The sequence below is a fragment of the Filicampus tigris genome, chromosome 2, assembly GCF_054856515.1.
Source record: "Filicampus tigris isolate MCC_2025a chromosome 2, RoL_Ftig_1.0, whole genome shotgun sequence".
In the NCBI taxonomy this organism is placed as follows: domain Eukaryota; kingdom Metazoa; phylum Chordata; class Actinopteri; order Syngnathiformes; family Syngnathidae; genus Filicampus; species Filicampus tigris.
The window spans coordinates 14,410,932-14,435,406 of record NC_141218.1 but is presented as its reverse complement, the minus strand read 5'-3'; the positions used below and the strand labels follow the sequence as shown (position 1 = coordinate 14,435,406).

The window sequence follows — 24,475 nt, the reverse complement described above, 5'->3', positions numbered from 1 at the left end:
AAATAAATTGTAGAGATTGTTGTCCACTCCTGAAAACGTACAGAAAAAGAGGTGATACTGTGTTATTTGAATTAGAGGAAAGTGGGAGAAGTAAAGCAGGAAGTTTTTGAGGAAATGGCGATCCAAATGGTCTAGAAAAGAAAATCAAAAGGGAATAGTGTAAGACGGGAAGGAAGTCGAAACATGAGAACAGTAACTGAAACAGCAGTTTGTTTTTGGTCAAACAAAGAAGTGCAAAATAATGGTGTTGGGGGGGCATTCTGTGTGCATAAAGACACTTTCAGTCTTGCACAGGCCATACATGTAAGCACTAAACATATGTATCTTTTCTCACAAAGTAACACACAGTACTAGCTTCCAGTAGTACTGAGGATTTTGTTTCAAAGTCTACCACAAGTACAAGTTAACCTCTTTTAGAAGTCCTGTAAAACTGGACTCTGACCTTAATGGGCGAAAAAGATAAACTAAGCAATCTGCTTCTGTTCAACATTGTAAAGACGAGGTACCTGGAAAAAAATACAAAAGTCTTTATTCAGATTTACACAGTGATTCACAATATCACCAGCATTGTAAAAACTTGGCACACAGCCCAGTTGTTCACACTTCCTACTCAAGTAAAAATTGTTCTTTATGGGTGAGACAGATACATAACTTAAATGCATTGGTTTTTCATTTGTGTATTCATAGAGTACATTACATTGTACATTAAACAGCTTCTTTATAATTATTTTACAGCAGACAACCCAAGTTCACTGTTGTGCGTTATTGGCTTATGGGCGGTTAAGAGCACTGCTAGATGTCAAGTTGAGTAAGGCATTGTCTCTAAAGGTCAACTGATGAACTCACTTGCCATTTTCACCCCAATAAAACAAATGCAATTGAATTTATATAAAGTGTGATAGACATAAAACAACACACTCCCCTTTAAGAACATAAACTCACAAATGCATGAAATAAATCAATACTTTCCATTCAACAAAGACAGAACATTAGAAACATGTTAAGTGCTCTTGCATTACACTGCAATCATTTTAGGTCTAACATAACCTATTTTGGAAAGTGAGTTAATACAAGCCCTTTAGCACAGTCACTGTATGAACAATTGGTACAATAAAGAACAAGAGTCTAATTTGGTCTTTTGAACAATTGTTTCATATATGCCAGTGGTGAGTAAAGCAGAGTAAGTGAAATACCTGAAGGGGATGGAAAAATTGACGACATGTTTGACAAAGAAATCAAAATTAAAAGGCACATTTGATAAGGCTATCACAGCTCTCTCTTAAAACCATTTTTACCATTTAAATTGATTAAAAAACAGACTCACATAAAAGAATCATGTCACTTACTGTCTACGCTTCCAGTGTGAATTGGTTTTAGGGCTTGTTTAAAAGAATAAAAAAATAGCAGATTCCCAAGTGATCTTTTGTAATCTGTCATAAATGCGTCATGGGGTTGCCAAGCTTTAGCTTCTTTGCTGCTGGCATTATAAGCAAAGACAAATAGCTTGGCTGCCTATTTGAGAAATGGGTAATTACAAAAAAATTCTAGATACCATGTCCATGTCTGAATTTTACAACTTTGTTTTGTGTACTGTACTTTTGCCCTCCATTGTACAACTTTAGCAAGTAGGGTTATCTAACATAATTTATCTAAGTACATACATTTCGTGATTAAAAAGTAGAATGACCTCTTTTTAGTGAGTATTTGATCATTTTTTCGATATACAGTTGATACCAGAAGTATTTTGACAAGTGAATTTTATCATTTGCTTTTTTTTTCCTGTTCAGCGGTGAGTAAAACCATATTAACGGTATATTAGGTTGAGATAGGCCAACAAATTAGCCTTGGCAAGTTGTTTGCCTTCAGTACATCTTAAGAAGTAAAAATGTTCATCCTCAAACAGCTTCCGTCCTCACATTCCGTCAATCCGCCCCCCCGCCTAACCCTAGCCCCCCAAAAAATAAAAATAATACGACAATTTAGGGTCAAGTCAAGTAACATTCATGTGCTGTCTTAGTTATTTTAAGTTTTATGTCTTATCGTCGGCACGGTGGTCGACTGGTTAGCACGTCCGCCTCACAGTTCAGAGGTCGCGGGTTCGATCCCGGCTCCGGCCTCCCTGTGTGGAGTTTGCATGTTCTCCCCGTGCCTGCGTGGGTTTTCTCCGGGCACTCCGGTTTCCTCCCACATTCCAAAAACATGCATGGTAAGTTGATTGGATACGCTAAATTGCCCCTAGGTGTGATTGTGAGTGCGGATGTTTGTCTCTGTGTGCCCTGCGATTGGCTGGCAACCAGTTCAGAGTGTCCCCCGCCTACTGCCCAAAGACAGCTGGGATAGGCTCCAGCACGCCCCGCGACCCTTGTGAGGAGAAGCGGTACAGATAATGGATGGATGGATGTCTTATCGTACTTTTGCAAGTTTGACTGTAAGTTTGCTAACATTGGTTGCTATCTTACGCTCAATGTTGACTTAGTGAGGTTAATGCTTAGTAACACAGACGAGTGAAGATGTGCACATCCACTTACCGGCTAGGAATATCCTGAGTGGATTCAATTGTTTACAACTGTTTAACCAAGATAGCATTTAGCTGCAACACAAGACCGTTGTGATGTGATGAAGATGATGACGATGATGATGAGCAAACCAGGGGACGTCAGGAGAATATTTGAAATTGAGTAATAACGCAAATACTATTTTGTTTTATTACAAAACATTTGCGTTTTAACGCAAGACGTTTTCAGTTTCTATAAAATAATTACTGCAAAATAATAAGATTATTTGAAGTGGAAACAAAGACTTCCATTTCCGGGTCATTGGTAGAGATTTTTATGGTCTAAAGATGTCCCACACAAGGAAATACTTAATTCGCATGCAACGGGATAAGGTACTAAATATGAACAGTTAGTTAACAAAACAAATTGCTATCCCGGATTACACACACAAGACAGCCTGGGCGTTTTTCTGTCAGTCAGTGACTCCTGTGGCATTATCCATGGTACAAACAGACAATTCCATCCCTGGGACGGAATGCCCAGCTCTGGAAATCAGGCTAGAGTGTACCCCATCTCCAAAGTAAGATAGGCTACACTGTGAAAAAAAAAACACAACTTGTATTTTTGGGGGCTAAAAGAGTAACTTAAGTTGGAACAACTTTAAAATCGACATTTATGTCAGCAATGTTCATTAGCACAACATGGCAAACGAGTTTGCTCCAAAGTTATTTGCTGAGTTGTTTTTACTTATATCTTTAAGTTGGGGGACAACACAAGGAACAATTAGTTCCGTGAACTCTTGTTTTTTTTTTTGTTGTGAAATGCGGGAAAGCCAATTTTCACAAGAGCAAAACGTAAAATGTTTTGTTGACTTGGCCAACTAAAAATGTGATCAAAGTTTATTGTCTCGAAATTTTGAGTTCACCCATCATTTTTTCGTGCAGGTTCCATGTCACACTAATGAGGACAAGTGTCATAAAATAGCAGAGGTAGGCATTCCGTCTGACCAAGGGACCGGTCCATCTGTCCTACAATGGCGGACGCCCATTTTGCTGACTTTAGACGATAGACGGGAAACGGGAAAAAAAAAAAAACATGGGACTAAGCACAGACTGAAGTGGATTTTCATCTGTCTGTGTAATCATAACTAACCTGGTCAAGTCCTAACGGACCTCACGGTCCATTTTGAAGAGAGACGGAAACACGGCCCAGACTGCATTGACTGTATATGTACAGCAGGTGGCGGTAAGCACCAAAGAGAGAATCATGTGTTAGTCAGGTTGACCATGCATTTATCCAAACCGCTTATCTAAGAAGTAATAAAGTACCAGGAGCTTTGAATAGTTAGAATAGACAGTTCTTGTGAGTTAAGTTTTACATTTGAATTTTTATCTTGGGAAAGAGTGGGGTTAGGAGGTTGTTAAACTGTATTTTGCCGCCCCCCACACTCCATTTCAGAAGGTAGCAGTAATGCACCAAAAGTTGTTTGCCATCCGCTAAAGAACAGAAGAAAAAGCCGACATGATGTACATAGTGCTCTCCATTTACCATTTGAATCAAATCGGTTCAGATAATGGACGGTTGAATGCATGGATTTTTCAACTGTTGGACCTTTTTTTTCCCGGACTGACGATAGACGTAGTAGCAGAACTTTGACGTTTGCTGACGGAAGCGCGGTTAAAAATAACATGACGGACTGACCGACAGACGATTACAGTTTGGTTCGGCTTGAAAAATAGACGGATCGACAGGTGATGGACGGGTACCCAGGCTGCTGATGGATGACGGATGGCGGACCGGCGAACTTTAGTAAAATGCCCACCTCTGTAAAATAGCTGGTTGAAACACAAAAGTGAATGTTCGCTGACACTTTATTTTAGAAAGAAATCCTTTTTCAACACAAAGTCAAGATTATTCTGGAAAATCAAGACACACCTTGATGTCATGACACCATGAATGTAAATACAGAAGGTTTACAAAAAGCTGCAAATTGCAGTTTGCCTTAATCATGAAAAAAATCTACCAGCTGCTGCAATCAGATTCTTGGATGCCAATAGAACAAACTGATTGGTGCCATAGGTGCTTCTTGATTTAACAGGGGAAGATCGGAACGAATGCTCTGCTCACATTCAGCAAAACGTGACAAAACTCCCAGGAGTCATGACGGTGCTTTGCAGTGCAGATGGACAGCGACCTTTCAAAGCCACAGATATTTAACAGTAGTTGTTTACTCTCAAGCCAAAAGCTTGAAGCCTTGAATCATGCTGTGATTGTTTCTTAATAATTCATGTTCTGAATAATTATTCATGAATAATTCAAATCATTCAAAATACTTCTGGTTCTAACTTCAAGGAGCCATCACTGGCTCAAGACTCCCAAGTCATTTAAATGGTCTATACAAACTTTCACTGATTAAGGTGCATGGTTAAAGAGTTGAAGCCCTGAGGATCCTCCATGTGAGGATCTTACACTATAACCTGAGTAACTAGGCGAGGAATATTTGCAATGTTTCTTATCCCTGCAATGCTCTTACCTGCATGTGTCATTGATTGGAGGCTAAAGCACAGATGGCTTAATGCCACACACAGTGTCCAAGGCACATATTAAGAACACACACACACACTCACACACACACACAAACAAACAAACAGAATATAAAGTGCTGAAGCAGCTTGTAAGCGCACGTGAGATACTGTATGTACATTTGTCAACAAGATCCAGAAGTGAGTGTCAGTTCATCTGTCTGTGCGTTAGGGGGAATTAGTCCTGAGATAGTCAGATGCATATATTGATGCAATTAAAGAACAAAACGTGCAAGCTATTACAGTACTTTCCCCAGTCTTACACCACATAGGGCCTGATTTACTAAAATCCCAAATACGCAGGGGCTAAATTATGCACGCCGTTGGTGGTTCATTGCGCATGATTTTGAAAGAATTCAGGAAATTGGCATAATGGTGATGAATTATCTGTAGCTGCACGGCCCCAAAATAGTGTAACGGAAAAGCAGCCACTCAGGTCTGGTGGAACCGGTACAATGGAAAAGTGGCTTTTGTTACACAGCGGTGCCAGTCTACGCCTACCTTTCAAACGGCCAAAATAAATTGGAAGGCTTTTTTTGCACCTGGGAGCGCCTGGTCAGGATATTTGACTTTTGTTTGTGTGCGCAATCAGGTTTGCACTCATTTAAGTAAATCAGGCCCTTCGTGATTACAAAGTATTTCCTCAAAAGTCAGCAAATGTACAGCAATGATGCCACTGCATTGCCCTGAAAGGCAAACTCACAACATCCTGTTCTATGCTGACTATTACCCCACCTTTTTTTGCTCATCCAAGCATTTTTGTGTCTTCCCTTCATATGATGCTGAAGTGCTGCAAGCTTTCCTCATTTTACATCACTTATATTGTATGTACGGTTGTATTCAAAATGAACATTATAAATGTGTGACAAAATAATGCTCACTAGCAATATTAGTTGTGTTCCTCTATCAAAAATGTTCTTGTTTTGTTGGCTCCTTACAAACGAGTCGAAGTTTGTAACCTTTTGCAATGCCATTTGAATAATTTTGAGTGCAATTGTATGATTCAACCTGTACACACAAGGCAGTCTACATTGAGAGCACAATATGATTCCCTAATGTGACTAGGCCCATCTACTGTACATGGAGCAAAATTGCATGCCGTCTGGGTATCAATATAAAAAGTTGTGACAGATTAACTCTGATTATGTTCCCTGAATTAATTTCTCCATAGCGTATTTTGCACTTTATACAACAGCATCTCTGAGCATTCACGCAATATTTGGATCAATCTGCAGTGCACAAAGCATTTAAACCAGATGACTTTTTGGTTGTTTCTTAATAAAAACAATGATTTTCCTTCGCATGAAGTCAAATTAAACAGGTTTTACAATGTTCCAAGAATATTTTAAAACAATAGTCTGGTGTTTGCATGAATGCTTGAACAGGTTCTGCATGCCGTTATGGTTTCTCCTTTTCACAGTGGCTATTAAACTACTTCTTAATGTGCTTTAAATTCAAATAACAGCCACATGGATTTTGCATAGATACAAAATTTAGTTTATATGATTAAGTAAGTTTTGTATATAAACATGTAATTGCTACAATTACTAAAGAGTCAGTTAGTTTGGTAAGTCTAAGAACAGATCTTTCTGTGGGGAGTTGCCATGGCACAAATGTTGTACTGAAAGGACATTAAATGTGCAAGATCACTTATTTTGTAAATAAAACACAGATACATATATATTTTTTTTTTACACAAGACACATTTTGTGAAATGGTATACAGTATAACTACACTAAGTCATATCGTATTTCAGGTTTGAACTGGAGGAATGGATACAAGCTAGTCAAACTGGTTCTATGCATGCTGTCACCCAATTACTGTTTTAAAAATCACACATTTATAGTCCATTCTTTTACCACGGTCTTAAGAGCCAAATAATGGGCCAACTAACAATGTGTGTAAAGCAATGGTTTGAGTGGCACTGAATTTAAATTTGATGGGTCATGTTTCGGTAAGTGCATACGTTACTACCAATCAGGGACTTCACAATCCTATAGCCTACCCCAAATTTAGGTTGGGACCTAAAACAGGTTTGAAGTTAGTTTCAATTGTGTCACCGATTGAGTATGTAAAGTACAATATTAAATGCAGATTTTTTTGGGGAGTCGGGAGAAATATTTTCCTATTTGGATCTCGAGCTCAAAGTGTGGGAAATGCTATTTTAAAGAATGGCATTCATTTGTAAATAATAATTTCATAGATAATTATTATAATAGTTATTGTAATTATAATTAATACACTGAATTGCAGGCATCCCTCTGAAAGACACACTTCCAAGCAGCTACACTGGTTATGGCGCAAAATACCAAAATACCTGTGTATTGTCTTGAATTTAGGCAGTGCATTTGCAGTGAGTGGCAGGAGGCAAATTCAAACAGAGCATCTTTGTCGTGAAGATGCATAAATGCGGCTATGTGCTCGCCAATAAACGCACCAGTCAAGCGGTGGCCTGATCCCTGCTTGGTAATGTCTGACTTAAATAAAACTAGGAACTTGTCGTCTTGAGGTTAGGAGGAGGTGACATCTGAGGTTTTCATAATAACGCTGGCCCGCATCTCATGAGTGTGGCTGGTTATGGAAGACGTGAGCGAGTTCTGGCTGTAGGATGTTGGCCAGCTGTCGGTGTGATAACTGATGAGGGGGTCAGGGTCTCGCGTGGTGGTTATTCTACAGCAAGGTTTGCTTCCTCTAACAAAGGTGGCCATGCCAGGGAGGGAAGAGGGGCACACCTTAAGAACTGACCTGCCATGATCCCGCCTCCAGGCTGGATTGACACCCTGTGAGTCACAGCAAATGGCAGAAAATTACAAGGATGGTAAAAGTGCTCATACTGGAAGGAAAACATACATAAATATTAGGGGTATAACGGTACACGTGGGTGTATTAATGCGTTTCGCTATGGCATGCTCGGTTCGGTCCAGTCCACTTATTAGCGCAAGCTTACGCACGGGCGCTATTGACTGTTGCGTGCGGGAGAGGAGAGTCACAAAAGTGAGAGCCAGAAAAGAGCCAGAGCACTGCAGTCTCCTGTTTGGGAACATGCTGGCTGTCCTGTTAAAATCGGGGAAAAGGTACGTGGTTAAGTCCGAAAGTTGTGTGCCCACATTGCTACTTGAGATGGGCGGCAGGTAGCACGTCTAACATGCACAGCATCATCCGACTGTGACTGTTTCTTAGATGAGGGAGCAAAAATGTCAAACTTAAATAGTGAGATTTATCATATTGTAGCGTCTTCCAGGAACACGCCGTCAGACGTAGTTTAATTATCACGTTTTTATTAATCCAAGTACAACTGCTCGCGCTCTTCTTTCTCCACTGCTCCACACGCTTGCCGTACAATGCATTCATGAACCTCGGAAACATCACAACTCAGCAACACACAAATCCGACCACAACACAGAAGCAGTGTCGGACACCGCACGCGACTGCTTGGGAGGCAACCCCGCGACATGAAGATGCAGGCTCATGTTCACCTCCACACGCTGGGCAGACATTAAGGAGCTAATGTTGTTGCGCTAACGCATTTTGTTTTAACGGCCTAAAGCTAGTTGTTGCTATTAGCCGTTCCGTTATCCTACCTTCAGCTGGGGAGGGAAGGGGATGGGGGTATAAAGATCCAATCTGCCTGCCCTCTTCTTGCTTTATGACATTCCCGGCATTTCGAGGTTATGAACGGCACATGGCATAGTAATACATTGTCACACGGCATGAGCCAGCACACCCTGTTACTGCTGTACTTACTTTTTCCATGTTTACTGTTATTGTGACTAGTTGGCACTGCAAATGGATAGTATTCTGACTTAAGAACAAATTCAGGTTGCGTCGCCGCTGTAAGAACAGTACTCAGTTGTCAACTTAGCTAGCCGTTTAATATACACTATAGATTTTAATACATCAGTCATCGGTGAAATATTACCTACTTTATTCCATCTTAGTTATTTTAACCACGATTCACTAAATGAAACTGATTAGTTAATTATTTTCCCTGTGGTTGTGTGGTGACCAGTCCAAGTTGTACCTCATTCACTCTCGCATGAAGTCAACTGGAGCCGAAACCCTAATGAGGATAAGTGTATTGAAAATAGATGGGCGGATAGTTAATTATTACTAATTTATACACAAAAGGTTTACACAATAAATGGTTCCAAATGAGGTCATGAATCAAGCATGCTTATATGCATTCTAATTTTACATTGATTCATCATGAAAATTATTCAACATAGTGTTAAAGTTTATTTTTTTAGGAAATGGTTAAGGGCAATTGAATGTGTTTGTGCATGGCCCTCTGTGTGTTCAATTCGACACAGATACATTTAACTATAAAGCAAGACTGTTAATGTTTGACACCAAGCGTTCATGGAAAAGGCCATCTCGTGTGTGTGTGTGTGTGTGTGTGTGTGCGTGTGTGTGGGGGTGTGTGGGGGGGGGTGTGTGTGTGTGGCGGGGTGCATTTGTGTAGAACAATGGACTCACCTGTTGGGTGTCCTCAGTGTCGCTGTCTGTGTCACTACCTGTAAAGAGAATAAATTAAAACTTGCACACAGCAAATGGCACATTTTGAACTCAGCACCCTGAAATTTGATTCTTACAACCAAAACAAACAGTGACGAGAAGGACAGCTACACATCTGATATTGATTCAAAACCTGTATCGTCGCCCCCATCAATTAAAGCTCAGATAATACTGAAAGAAGCAGAACAAATGTACTGATAACAGATTGAATGACTGGTTCGAAAAGCAAGAAAACGACAACTGCAACCACAACCTTTGATGCCAAATGGAGAAAGTCAATTCCGAAAGCCATTTCAGAAATAACAACGGTATGTTGAGCCTCGAGAAACTGCATGGTTAAGGATGTCACAATGATGCTTTCATTTCACACTTGGCTTATTACTACAAGCTGAGAACACTGAACTACTGTTAAGCAGTTGTGGTCTGTTTCACAAGTATAAACATTCTGTTCCCGGCTCAAGATAAGATAAGACGAAAGCGATACAGAATCTGCTGACATCAAGAATAAATTATGTAACTTGGTAACAGTTGACAATAGACAATGTTTTTATCTGCCCTTGTGTGCACGAAAAAAACAATAACCCAAACCAAAAGTGAACCACTCTATCCGTCTCATTCATGTGTTATTGATGCTTGATAAATATAAGAAAAATAAAGGAACCAGACACCTGCACTCATGACTCACTGCCAATTTGCTGATTGATTATGTCACAGTGTTTTGCAACTCCTGTCAACTATTTATCGATGACATAGCGCACTTCTCTCACTGTGCTTCTTTTTAAAGTACAGTGTGTAGAATGTATAGATTTTTCAATGTTCATTCATTAAAAAAAAAACACTATTAATTACAATAATAACTAATCCACTTATAATTGTCCCACGAATTTGGTGAAATGTGACGTGCTTGTGTGCCCACTCACCGCCACATGAAGACACAGGAGAGATCTGAAAAGGGTACAAGTGGGAGGAGCTAACGGTCTCCTCTTCATTCTCTGTTTTCACTTCAATTGTCTGACAGACAAATGGTAAGAGCTCGCTTGCAATCACATTATCTTCTTCACCTGGAATATCTGCACATGGACACAGAAGATATCAGTGTGACTGTTCTTGAAAGGCAAACGTAAGAACAAATATAGCACACGCTGCAACATTGTGACATTTCTAATCAAAGTGCTGAATTCCCTTTTTTTCCCTGGTATTTTTAATATTAAAACTACTACATATGCCACAACTTGCAAGTATTAAAAGTGTCATATGTCACATTCAAGTATAACTTAACAAAGCCTAAAGCGCTGGTATGGCACCTTTGGTTGTGTGGGGCATCTCTACTGCATCCTGCGAGTCATGTTTGAAGTCGTCAACTTGTACATCATCAACGAAAGGAGGTGTCCTGTCAAAAGGAGACGCTCCCTGAGAGAGAGCGAGTAGGGGGGAAGATAAGGACAGGGAGTCAGTGCTTAAATTGAATGTCGACTCAACTGTGTTGACGTTATACTGATGGATGACCAATACACAAGAACATCATTTAAATGCAAGATCATGTCTGAATATCATCGTTACTCAGCCATGACAACACAGGATGCATCGAAAATGCTTCATGTATCAAGAGAAAGTTAACTATGATAAAGACTGTCTCATAAAATGTTTGTTATTAATGTTTAAGACAAAAACTAAATGAATGCGCACGTAATTGCTTGCTGTTGCACTTTCTTGTTGTCTTGACTCATTTGATGACATATTGTGTAGAAAAGTTGCAAGCAACTTATTCCAAAACTTCCTTCAATGATAAATGGAACTGAGACTGTGAGTGCGCCTACAATATTTTGAGGAACTTAACAGCAAGTATCCAACGTTGAACACTGACTAAGACAATGTGAAACTGTACCCCAACCTTACAGCAGCAGTGACCTAATAACAGACAGTAACTATTGAAACAAGCATGTTATCACATGTAAATTACGGTTTGAGATTAGCACAATCGGACTAGAAACACGCGGCACGTCCTTAGCAATGCTATCAGTTGTGGTAAGCAAACAATAGTAGAATAGTGTGTTTTTTGTATGTAAGAAAAACATTAAGTGATTTTACCAATGATTAAGAGTGTCGAGGTACAGCATCTGTGTGTTGTGTGCAAAAAAATACACTATAATGCTGTGGGTGGCATGTCTGTGTTCATCTACCTCTTTATTTCCTTTGGGCCTACTGTCTTTGTTGGTCCTCTTCTTTCCTAAATGCATATCCAGAGGAAAACACCATTCAGAGAGTCACGGAAAAGCCACATTCTTTCCTTAGTACAAAACAAATGAAATTCCAATGAAACCTCCAAAGTCAAGACCAGAATTTGAGAAAAGTAAACCACTGACGTCGCAACGAAATCCAGTTTGAACCACTTTGAACCATTATAAATGTTTTCATAGTAAGTGGTCGCACACACGGCAAATTGTTGATGGCCAGCAGCAACACTTACCTTTCCTGATAGTTCTCTCCGAAGATGACAGCATCTTATAGACTCTGAAGGCGTTTGTTCCTTTTTTGTTGCTTTTATCCTTCACCTCCTCTATATCAGGTAAGCTGTTCATTGCACAGCGGAAATTTGCCTTCCATGTCTTTGGATCTGGCCGGTCTTTTCCTGGCTGGTACTTACCTATGCATACACAGATGAGACATAGCATCATGACACATGGTTGCAACTTAACTTGAATAATTACTAAAAATATTTTTTTCCCCCAAGCACTATGCAGAAAAACATGTCCCTGTGATCTCCTCAGTTTATTTTATTCAACTTCATTTTCACTTAATTAGGATGAAATGTGCTTCATTTGACAATCCCCCCTCTAAAGAGAAAAAATAGTCATTGCTATCACATTAAATACTATAAATAATAATTACAGTACCCATTTGGAATACTGTTTGGTCTACATTTATCGAGAATGTCAGTTTCACATTGCAGCGAATGGTTTTAGCTGCTTTAGAAAATAAGTCAGACTTTGTCAGTTAAAATTAGTGTTGGTAAACCAGGGGTCACCGCATTTTTTGAAACCAGAAAGCTACTTCTTGTGTAAGGATATACACAAAGGACTACTAGTTTGATTTGAACTTCTGCTTAAATTAGCTTGAATTAGGTTGCCACATCCACAACCCTAATGAGGATAAGCGGAACAGAAATTGGATGGATATTCATCTAAGTAAAGACCCTGGTCATGTTCATGATTTCTCACAATCATGAATTAACAAAGCAGTAGCGATGGGAAAACGAAGCTTCAAGATGTTTCATGAACTAGTTGTTGTATTTTTGGCTTCTCTAGATGGCGCTCTCTGTTCACCATAGGGTTAAAAGCACACTGACTTGCTAATTCTTAAAACACTTTCTTTAACAAGCATCTTGAAGCTTCATTTGCCCACCACTACAAATCAGGAAAAAGATCAATACAAATATGCAACGTTTTATTTGTATCCTCTGCATCCATTTGCTTTTTCAAATTCAACAACATTGTGAGGAAATCACAATGTCCCATTACTGGTGAGCTTCTTTTTTTTTTTTTCTTTTTTTTTTGTTACAATGTTCCATAAAGTCTCCTAAAAAATTTAATTGTGGTGATTTACCTTAAATATGTCAATTAACTCAAACATTAATTTAGTTTTATACCAGATTTTACTTTCAATACTGACAAAAATAAAGCCAGTGTGCTTACCAGTATGCTTGGCCCATCTCATGAAGAGAGGAGCATCTTTCTCCAAGTCCCAGCCGTGGTGAGCAGCATGCATCCAAGGGATCTGGAAGATCCTTTTCTCCTAGAGATAAATATCACCGTCAACAATGGTTTGAGGGGTTTTTTTCAGCACATTTGCCCAAAATACAATGTATAATAGGACTGAACAATTTATCTTTTAGGGATGTAATTTTGTGTTCATCAGAGCTGTTTTTTGCTGTTTTTTAAGCCCTGTAATCCCCCGAAATTTACAAATCAGAAGTAGTATGCTAATCGTGGGGAGGTCATGCTAATCAGTCACCTGAGTTGGTAAAAAAAAAGTGTCCACATCACGCTGTCACCCATCCTCCCAGAAGTCCTTGCTTTCGTGACTGTTCGAGAACGCTGAGTTAACTTGCTCTGCACAATGTTAGTGGGCAGCTGCTGTGCTGTGAGCTGTGCAGTGCGGATCATTTTGTTCAGTCCAATCGTACAATAACGATTTGTCATTTCAATAGCTATCAGTAAACCATTTCTGTGTTGCGCATTCTTATAGAGCAGGAGTGTCCAAACTTTTTGCAAAGAGGGCCAGATTTGGTGAGGTGAAAATGTGTGGGGGCCGACCATACAGCTTTCAGTTGCTTTAATTTTTTACGGCGTTCATTACCTTGTCGTACTTGGCATGTTTCGTCTGGTAGTGAATCTTGATATTTAATTTCTTGAAAACAACCACAGTCTCTTAGTTAACTTAACAGACACAGTTGTTTTGTATTTCAGTGAAAAAAATAGGACAATTTCCATTCAACGGCCCTCTCTGTCAACTTTCTTTTTCTTCGCTAGTCTCTTGTTTTAGAAATGGGCTGGAAAGGGCCACACAAAGGTCATGCGGCGACAGATAGGTGTGTTCGGAGAGGCAGAGTGCGCTCGGGGTGCATTTCTGAAAACTCACGAAAGTGTGGCCACAGGTCTGCTACCATCTTCTGGTGAAATCTAAATAGCTTTTTTACATGTGTATTTTCTACTGTGGTCAACACTACTGCCGGCCACACATTATTAATTTTATGCCAGAGACTGCGGGCCGGCGAAAATGTGAGCACGGGCGGCATTCGGGCCCCGGGCCAGACTTTGGACATGCCTGTCATAGAGGATGTGTACCAGTGAAAGTACTTACTTTGTTTACCCATTTGAGGCCCGGTATCTCGCAGGAGTTGATCTGTTCCTCCAGCCACGGCCGCATCCTTTTTCTATCCACAGGCATTGCGGTATCTGAACACAAGTGTTTACACACACACACACGTCGGCATTTATTCGAGGTACTGTACTGTATATGGCACATCTTTGGACAAAGCGTCGTCAACAATAATGAATATGAAGAATGTTCAGTTCAAAGTTTTATGAAGGAAACATTTTGATCTCCATTTATTTTTCAATCAAGCTCATCCTTATCAGGGTTGCAGGTGAACTGGAGCTCATCCAAGCTGACTTTGGGCGAGAGGCGGCATACACTGTGGACTGGGCGCCAGCCAATCATAGGGCACAGAGACAACCATTCACTCACATTCACACCTATGGACAGTTTTGCCTTCCATTAACCTGACTTGCAGGTTTTGGTGACGTGGGAGGAAGCGAGAGGAACCAGACAAAACCCACGCAAACATGTGAAGAACATGTAAACTCCACACAGAGCCAAGATCTGAACACAGAACCTCAGAACTGTGAAGCGGACATGCTAACTAGTGATAGGAAAATAAAGCTTCTAGATGCTTCATGAACCAGATGTTGTATTACATATCATGTTGTGTTATATATCATTTATAAATAAAATGCGTACAATATATTAGATTTGATTATAATAACATTATATTACATTACATTATATTATATTGAGGGCCTAATTAACCCGGCAACAGTCGAATAAGGGGAGTACAGGTAGTCTGAAATTCCTTCCTACCCGTCGAGACATCCTATCAATGCCCAGTGCGCTTGTGCATGCATGCTCAGGTTGGGTTTGGGTTAGGGTTAGGCTATTAAATAAGCATACGGTATGACGTTTTGCATGCGTAGGACATTTTGGCAGAACACCAGCACTTATTTATACGCATATTTTTTCCACTTAAAGCACCCAGCAAAAGTAAATATCTAACACACAAATAATGAATACATTAGCCTGACTATGGAAAATTAAAGTGCATATTAAAAGTCTCATTAAGTTGGAGATGTGAAGAGGGACAGAAACAGGGACTTGCCAGTTACAAACCTCCTCAATCCAGTTCGTGAGAGATTGTGCAATCTGAGGTGAGGCTGCTTGCTGCCACTCTTGAGTCTTGCCCATGTAATGGAAGAGGAAATACACAAAGTTAGCAATCTTGACGGTGAAATCATGGACATTTTTGGATTTATAAAGAAAATTTGAGACCACAGAACTAAAATTGAAAAGATGTATATGCAATTATTTCTGCTTCCCTTGACTGCATATCCCTGCAACCAATTATAAATAATAATGTTCAAATTATTTTATGGTAATTTGGTGGGGAGAAAAGAAATTCAGAGAAAATTCAAAGTAAATAACAAATACACTGCAAGACACTACTTTCTTTAATGGGCCACAAAAAGTATATGATGAACCCGGACCTTGAGTTTGACACATGCATGCAAATGAATTGTCGCTATTAAGATATAATTATGAATAAACCTGAAAAGAACAAACAGTCGTGGAATTTAACCCCATGCACACTCCATTTGATATAAAAACAACGTTGTTATTTATGTGCAATGTGATCTGATCACAGTCCGTCAGGCCAGATAAGGCAGTGGCACTCCCCGTGAGTGGTACAGCATGCCAACTGAACAGGTCAAACAGGGTGAAACACCACTATTCCCATAGTACATATATTAAATATGTATTTGCATAACAAAAGTACAGAGCAACATTTATAAAAGTACTTGCGATCGATACGATTATGGTTTAACCATTAACTAACGCTGACGCTTATTTGAACCACGGCGAGTTGGCAGATTGCACAATATGGGACATTTACTTTTCTTGCAAAAGAAGTGGTGCAGATTAAATAAATACATCAGCGCAGATGTTTCAAAATGCATTTTCACTACGCTAAATATGCCGACGAGAAACGCAGTAAACTCGCATCGGGCTTACGTAAGTTGTATAAAAACATTGTTCCGCGTTTTTTATTTGAATGGGAAACACGTTATTTGCTAATTTTACATTTCATGAAATCTACAATGACACCCACGAACGTAATTAAGAATTCAGTCTATAACAACCACGACCACTTAACCGCTGCCAGTCACTCCTCCGATGGCCAGGAGCAAACAAGTTGAGCCAAAAGTGAAAATAAAAGCAAGTCCACGTAAACAAAAGCGAGCGTAAAAGGAATACTTTCGCTTACACGGCGAACAAGGATCCGTCATAGCAAGCCTGCAAGAAAAGTCTGTCAAAAGTAAAAAGCAGCGGCAACAGCAGCGGTGCTGGTGATATGCGGAAATTGTGTTACCTGTCGAGTTTGGGCAGCTTTTGTCAGAATAACATGCACCACTGGCTGGGGGGCAATTTTGACGGGGCTGTGGGCTTTAGAAGAAAAGGGAAAGTGAGAGCGCTGCTAGGTTATGTTTCTTGTCCAGAGCGAAAGCAAAACAAGCTTAGCGGGAGTAGCGGGGGCTCCACTTGGAAATCCCCCTCCTACTTCCCCACTCGCCAACGCGGAAGTGTGTGGCCCCTAAAAGATATCGTTAGAAGAGGGCTCACTGCGCTTGTTTTTGCCGTTGCAAAACAAGCACTTTTCGTCAAGCGTTTGTCAAAACAAACGCACGGTGCTCTGCACTGGTTCCAAAACAAAGCTGCCCAAGCGTCTTCACGAGTTATAAAAAAAACTAAAACTGAAACGCAAAATGTTCTGCCAGATGCGCCATTGAACCTGTACAGACGATCTTTGTGCTGAATTTCATTTTCATTTCCTCCTTTGCAGGGTTCTGCACGTCTGCAGCCTGTCTTTGCTTCTTTCAGGATCAAATGTTGCAGGAAACGAAAGGAGGACTGAGGGCCTTTTTACGTGCATTGCCATTGACAGTTAATTTCAGTGTGCTAATTCAACCAGTATATTCAAACTAACGTTGTTCTTGAAGTTTCCATTCGGCCCAATGATATGGTATGACAGATGCAATGCTACTACTCACTATTGTATGGTAAATGTCAAAGTAAAAATGGGAGATCTTGCATGATTGAATTCTGCAATGGGAAATTAAAAAACTGCAGGGGGGGGACAATTTTTCATCATGGCTACTTTTTTTAAACTTCCTATCCAGATGTATGACAAAAATACTATTTTAGATATGGGCAAATATGCGCATTTGTGCCAATAAGTGCTGTTAATATAGTTCAGTTGCGATAACGCATTTATCTATGCATGTGTAAAAGACCCACTATCCTAACCCAACAACAAAGGGTTTGAAGCAAACAACAAAATAACCACATGTTGCGATTTTTTTCCCAGTGCAAGGGGGCTCCAGGCATAAAAATCGGCATTCAAGAACGGAACAAAATTGTTGAACGGCAAGCAAGAACTCATTTTGTGCATTCTACCGCCCCCCCACCCCCCGCCACCCCACCCGCACCACCGCCAAAAATCAACTCATTCTAAATTTGAATATCATCGAGTAACTTTGTTTGTCCTGCAGATCATTCCAAATCCTCCCCAAAAATATTAGGCCTACTCACGTTGTCGCATAGGGAAGTATAAGATAGCGCGACTAAACCATGTATGCCATCTAGTGGTGAATGGTGATATTACAACTTAAAACTACAGTCAATGCAGATTATTGTTTTTATGTACATCACTTTGTTACAGCTGGGGTTGTTGTGAGTTGAGTTCTTCAATCCAGACGATCATTGTTACCAAAAAATGCATTAAGTATAACAAATGAGCATCGGGTGCCTTTTGTTAAAATATTTTTAAAAATAATACATGTGTGACACAATTTTAAATTTGGTGACAACCAGTTGACATACAAACATTATTTACATATTTACCCATCTATTAAGGGGCAGGCGGACAGAGTGCGGAGATGTGACCTTTCAAATTTCTTCAGAGATGAAGGAACAGGAAATGTAAATCGTATAGAAAATTGTTTTGTCATGCATGTAAGCACACAGAGGCATAAAGTGGTGTTTACCAGCCTTTATTGAGCCGCGACATTAAAAAAAAAAAAAAATCACACAAATGCGACCATACGAATATACTGTATAACAAATTAGGAATACTGAAATAATGATGATCTCGTTTTAATTGAACACAAAGATGATAATCCTGCAGGGAGCCATGACGTTTTCTTTTGAATGATTGGCAACAGGTGAGATACACACATTTATTGGACATTCGTTTTGTTCTTAGCCATTCTTGTGTATTAGCTGTGTGTTTGTGTCTTGAAAGTTGTATTGTATTTTTCTGAGTTACAGTAGGGTAGTGTAATACAGCATATAAATGAAATTGAGTCATGACGCCAAAAAACAGTGGTGGGTACTGAAAAAAGAACACAACAGTCAATTTGCATAAATAATTTTATTTTGCCTGTTTAATTTTTGAGTACTTAATGCCTGATTTTTGTAGAGCATCGAAAATTAATTTCCCACTCTGACTTAATGAGATTTACTTAACGTATTTTCAGTGTTCGTTGGCAATGCCACACTTTCATGTGTGAAAATGGCGAGGTGTCTCCTTAGATACACAGAATTTAAGATTTTTAAAGAATTAGACCCTGCTCCTCCATTAAAATAAAACCCCTTGACTTACTGTATTGGCATCCTAATGGAAGTGTTTTAAATTGTGTTGAGAAATGTTCAAACCTGATAGCGACCCCCAAAAAAAAAAAAAAAAAAAAAAAAAAAAAAAGGATGACCATGCATTCAAACACCACTTATTAATTTCCCTTAAAAGGGCTACTCAATAGTTTCAGATGATAAGCACTATCAATCAGTTTGTTTAGGGAAGTAAAGGTCTTTGGTTAACAGTGAGACAATGCAGGGAATCTGCTTCTTGCCCGTAAAGCCAGGAAGGTTGGAGCTGGATTCGAAGTGCATTGCCACCTTGTGGTTGACCCGAGTCATGATCTGCATCAGTTCCAACTCGCCTTTGAAACGATGCAACATCTCACACAATGCCTGCATGAACCACGAACCGTTTTGTGTGTTCCTCCAGGAGTAATAGCCTGTTGGATCATTTTCATTGTTAGCAATGGTACTAATTCAAGCATTGTGTCTCTACATTTAACATTGAAATTTCTTGCATTTCTCAAAGTGTTTTCACAGGCTATTCAGAAAATTCCTATCCAAAATCTTATTGCAGGCTACCTGGAGCTGTTGAATAGGCATACAAGAAGTCGGCCTCCACAGGGATCCTCTCCGACATTTGCTCCTCCACACTGTCGGCTTGGAGGTCGGTCCCGCCATCCAGTTCTGAGCCACGGCATGCCTGAAATGGACACATTTGTGCTTTCTAAATTACTGAGTACAAATAAAAGGAAATCCTCCATGATTACTTTCGGTATATAGATTTTTTTTTTAATAACATCGATGGTGGGGTGTGTGTGCGTATGTGTGTGTGTGTGTGTGTGTGTGGAGGAGGTGGGTTCTGTCTCATGCAAGTAAAGTGTACGGCTTTTGTTATACTGAGTGTTGCCAATTTAGCAACTCTGTTGCTCTATTTAGAGACTTTTCCGACTCATCTACTTGGCTATTTTTTCCAAAAGAAGTGATGAGCAACGAATCTAGCAACATCTGTGGCGTTACTGGAGACGTCTGGAGATTCTCCCTACAGTGCACTTGTTCATCCCTCCACATCAAGACTGCAAATGAATGGTGCTTGAGCAAAGTCACCACTGGCAAATTAAATATACTGGTAGTAAATTAGTACTGTTACATATATAGTTGGGTGGAAGTTCAGAATGGCTGGCTCACAGACATATTTTCATAAACAGGCAGATAAAGGTTTACTTCATGTTTATTTTCAATCTTCATCGGTGGGCAGAGACTCCAGAGTTTAAGTTTTTTCCTTTTTGTTTTTGCCTTCTTTTACTACATGTTACCCAACATCAGCACTTGTGGTTAGAATAAATCATCTATTCATTTTAATTTTTAACTCTTCAAATTCAAGCTTGTTGTGAAATGAGCCGTTTGGAAAACAACCACAAAAATGAATCTTGAATATCTTCTCAGTACCGCCTTTTTACTTGTATTGCTAATAGTGCAGTCATTCTGTGGCCTACAGAAAAAGTGTGCACTTATAAATTTGAAATGCCAATGTTCTTTGGTCAGAAGAGGGTATGCACGCTTCATAAAATCAAAATTGCCGCTTTCATTTTCTCTACTTGAGTGCAGCATGCCATTAAACACATTTTTCTGAAATTAAGAATATCAGAAGCTGCAGAACAATGCCCCAGACTGTATTGCCCACCTACTGGCCTGCCTTTGATGTACCCGTTTGTTCCTCTTATCACCCACACCACTTATTTACTGCACTGGGCGGTGCCTATCTGAGCATGCATTGCTTATCAGTAGCATAATTACTGTACATGTAGCAACCATCAGAGTGATGTGCCTCCTGAGCACTCCACAAATTGTTCAGCCACCTCTGCTGTGTCTGTGACTGTGTCTGTATGACATGAAACTGCTTCCTTGTCCAAAACATGCTACATTATATCATCTTGTAGAAAACACAGAAAAAAGCAAAATGGTCAAGAGATGATTCTAAACTGAAAACCAAATTTGTATGATTCAATCCAGAAAATAATAAGGGATTACAAAAAAAGTTGTCAATTGGCCAAAACTGGTGTTGAAATGACAAAATCAAAAAAAAAAATCTCCTCTCTTGGGAAGTTTCATTGCATTTGTGCATCAAAACAGCTAAAATGTTTGAAAAGAAAAAAAGGAATTGCTCAGAGGGTTAACTAACCTGTATAAAGAAGAGCTTTGGTTTTCCCACTAGAGTCCTGCAACGATGTCCTTTGAAAGGTTTTGTCAGGTTTTCAAGCAATTCATATCCATCAGTTCCAAAAATCACACCTTCTTCACCATGACTTAGCAACACACACACAAACGATGCATTGCTGCTGTGGTCCTCCTGGGATACTGCAGACACAGACATAAAGAAACAAGACAGTAACTTTACCACCCTTGATTCCTACGTATATAAAAGCGCAGACATTTTTGGTTCTGGATTTAAATGGCATTCAAAATTCCAAATGCATGTTTGAGTTACATTGATAACCACAGAGCAATAACGGAAACAATAAAAATCTATTACCACTCAACAGTAAACTCTTCATCTGCTTTACAGTCTGATCCGTGGCCACTTTAATGGTATAACCAAGTTCTGAAAAAGTCTTCAGGGCAAAAGCAGCGTCGACGTCTGTGCCGTTACGAGTGCTCATCCCTGGGAAGATACACAAACAAAAATAGTCCATTCGATAACTGATGGAATTAAGATGGAAGATAAAAAGAAATGGATATCTAAACATGAAGGCACCACCCATCTTTTTTCCCATAAATTTAGCTTTGGTGTAGATGTGCACTTTGTCAGTGATATTCTACTTATATGTGGTCATTAAAGCACTAAAGCCAATCTAATACTGGCTTTCTGCATGGTACAGTGAACCCCCATTTATCACAGCAGACACATTTCAAATCCACCTGTAATGAGTGAAAATCTGCAATGAAGACCATAAACAAAAGAGGTAAAAATACCTGATGTAATCGTAGGGCCACTATATTAGTCACACCCCATCCAACTGTAATGTGTATGCACATCTCCATCAGTTGAGCAGACACACAGTACAGAGGAGGCTGTTATTAAAGCACTGTGAGAAACATAAAATATCTTGTGACAATTTCCTCGGGGCTTTTCACTACTTCGCACCTGACACACCGATGTCGGAGAGCAGGCCTGACTGACAGTTTGGGGAAGTAAAAAAACGTTGAAGCATGAATTCACAAAGCATTCGTCAAAGTGGCTATGAATTGAATTAGACAGCCGAGAACTCATTAGAACCACCAGACAGGTTTTATGGGCGTATTTACTTGTGCTGCTGTCGAAGTTCTTATTGTTGATAATTAGGCAGATCCCCATGTGCGGGTAGTCCATCTTGTACTGGTATGGGTTGTGGGCTGATGCATTTCTGCTGGGTAAATAGTATGTTTCCTCATCTGTCTTACTAGCATCGGATGGATTCTTCCTGAAAAAAGGTCCACAGTCAGTCATGAGCAACATTCGAGATTATGAAGATGAGGTTGAGAAACCTGCTAAATGGCTTTCAACTCAAACGTGCCCTTTAACTCGATTTGGCAGCTCAGTGAACCAATTTAGTGGTTTTGTCAAACAGTTCACTCAGTAAAGCAGCAGTTTTTCCACTGATGGAATAAAACCTCATCTGATGGTACATGTCCGTTGTTCATTTGAGAGCTTTTTAATACATATGTAAATCCACAAGGTCCAAGCACTGACAGTGACAATTTGTAAATAATTAAGAAATAACGTGAAAAAGTTATTCAAAATGGAAATGACTTGCCCCCATTGATTTAACAAGGTTGACCTCCACATATTACTCAACTAAAATTACTTTGCTAGTTTAAGGTTTTATACACCTGTAATATACAGTATTTAGACCCTATAAAAGGTCTATGCTTTCCCTGGAGTTTAGCTTTATATCTGCTGCATTTTAATGTGTTTATTTGTATTGTTTGGCCATATGAGAAAGTTTCATTTACAGTACTTGCATTTCATTGACTGGGTGCAGAAAAAGCAAAAAGTTGTAGTTTTGTCAATGGAACCATACACTATAAATTCCGCCAATGACAACAAATCGTTCAAGTCAAGAAAAAGCTAAAGGGCAGCAACTAAATCATAAAGTTAAAAGGTAGTGGTTGCATTCAGTTGAAATAGTAGTAATTAATGACTTAAATTAAAACATTTCCTTTGCCTAGTTAAAAGTCATTAACTCGAGCCTGCAGGGAATTGGTGTGCCATATCATGTACCTATTTGAAAATAGTTTGAGGGCGTCCAATGTGTCCTCAGACCTCTCCGCAAAACGAGCATCTTCGGTTGCAGCCATGTTTTCTTCTGACTGAAAAACATACAGTAAGAGTCTACTGAAAAGTGAAAGTTGAATCCCTCAACCCATTTCTTTGCAGGGTGATCAAATCTTAAAGTAAAGTGCATTCATTCAAAATACCTTTCGTGAGTCTTTAGCTAAAGATAAAAAATGCCTTTCGTTCCATTGAGTAGGTCAATTGCTACCAAATTAATTTCATTAAAAGCTCCTACTGGTGTGGAAATGGGATGGGAGCCAGGAAAGATCGAGGCAAAAACATGACTATTGACTACACTCCTACTTGGTGGAATTAGCCTTAAAAGTGAGTAAATAAAACACTGAAAGTAAATAGTTGGTAATTAAGTAAAATTCACAACACATTCCAACCCAACCTACAGTAGATACATTTGAATCTTGATCAATGATTTTGACAAAACGGTGCGCTGACGTTTTACACACAATTCTTGCAACCACAACAAAAATGAAACTGTATTGCTGGGTAGTAAATGACTCCCCCGATTACACAAATCGAAAGAACAGATAACTTAAGTACATTACTGTAGAAGGGAAAATGTCTGTTAAAAGTTGAAGGTTTTTTTTGTCCTTTACCCTAGTAAACCGAAGAGTGTGGGAAGCATTTCCTGGAGATTGTGCTGATTCGGCTAGGGGACAAATAATAATAGTCCCGAACAAGTTTCTATATTGAATCTTACTTCTTAAAAGTGATTAAGTTCTGTGGACCCATCACCCCACAAGGTTCGTGCATTACAATAGCACTGGGGTGTGTTGACCAATCAATTGAGTAACTTTTCCTGCAACTTCACTTTTCGCTGCGTACAATTGAAGACTAAGGCGAAATATTCACAAGCATAAACAAATACAAGGACGAAAATGGCACGTACTTACGTGACACGATTCGTGTAAACTCCGCCAAACTGAATGGCGAGCACAACCTAAAACGTTCAGCAACAGAAGCCGATGGAAGTCGAAACACCTTGACAAAAGAGAAACCTGATTGGACAACAGTTTGCCTGAAGGGACACGTGATTGGACAACTGGGAACCAGTCAACTCGCGAGTCGATCCAGGTACGTAG

At 39.6% G+C, this 24,475-nt stretch overlaps 2 protein-coding genes and 1 long non-coding RNA gene across 10 annotated transcripts; 1 reads left to right on the top strand and 2 right to left on the bottom strand.

Annotated features, from left to right (window-relative positions):
* Positions 1-503: 503 nt before the first annotated feature.
* irf2b (interferon regulatory factor 2b) lies at positions 504-17,009 on the bottom strand. 5 transcript variants are annotated; one of them, XM_086055837.1, is made up of 10 exons: positions 16,797-17,009; positions 15,528-15,604; positions 14,453-14,547; positions 13,285-13,384; positions 12,060-12,236; positions 11,773-11,819; positions 10,897-11,002; positions 10,513-10,662; positions 9,554-9,591; positions 504-7,857 (listed from the first exon to the last, which is right to left on the bottom strand). In XM_086055837.1, the coding sequence occupies exons 3-10, from the start codon at positions 14,537-14,539 to the stop codon at positions 7,588-7,590; spliced, it is 975 nt and encodes a 324-aa protein (XP_085911963.1). In that variant the 5' UTR covers positions 14,540-14,547; positions 15,528-15,604; positions 16,797-17,009; the 3' UTR covers positions 504-7,587. The 5 variants fall into 5 exon arrangements, with proteins under 5 accessions (XP_085911963.1, XP_085911972.1, XP_085911954.1 ...); XM_086055846.1 differs by having other exon boundaries at positions 15,539-15,610; positions 16,798-17,008; XM_086055828.1 differs by having other exon boundaries at positions 15,539-15,604; positions 16,797-17,007.
* LOC147151526 (uncharacterized) lies at positions 16,334-19,829 on the top strand. Its single transcript, XR_015090140.1, has 3 exons — positions 16,334-16,438; positions 17,268-17,447; positions 19,641-19,829. It is a non-coding gene; the product is annotated as an uncharacterized LOC147151526 (long non-coding RNA).
* casp3b (caspase 3, apoptosis-related cysteine peptidase b) lies at positions 18,839-24,406 on the bottom strand. 4 transcript variants are annotated; one of them, XM_086055866.1, is made up of 7 exons: positions 24,287-24,406; positions 23,325-23,413; positions 22,370-22,524; positions 21,597-21,725; positions 21,246-21,421; positions 19,646-19,766; positions 18,839-19,503 (listed from the first exon to the last, which is right to left on the bottom strand). In XM_086055866.1, the coding sequence occupies exons 2-7, from the start codon at positions 23,399-23,401 to the stop codon at positions 19,265-19,267; spliced, it is 897 nt and encodes a 298-aa protein (XP_085911992.1). In that variant the 5' UTR covers positions 23,402-23,413; positions 24,287-24,406; the 3' UTR covers positions 18,839-19,264. The 4 variants fall into 4 exon arrangements, with proteins under 4 accessions (XP_085911992.1, XP_085911999.1, XP_085912016.1 ...); XM_086055873.1 differs by having other exon boundaries at positions 24,283-24,370; XM_086055890.1 differs by having other exon boundaries at positions 22,370-22,520; positions 24,287-24,305.
* Between the last annotated feature and the right edge of the window lie 69 nt (positions 24,407-24,475).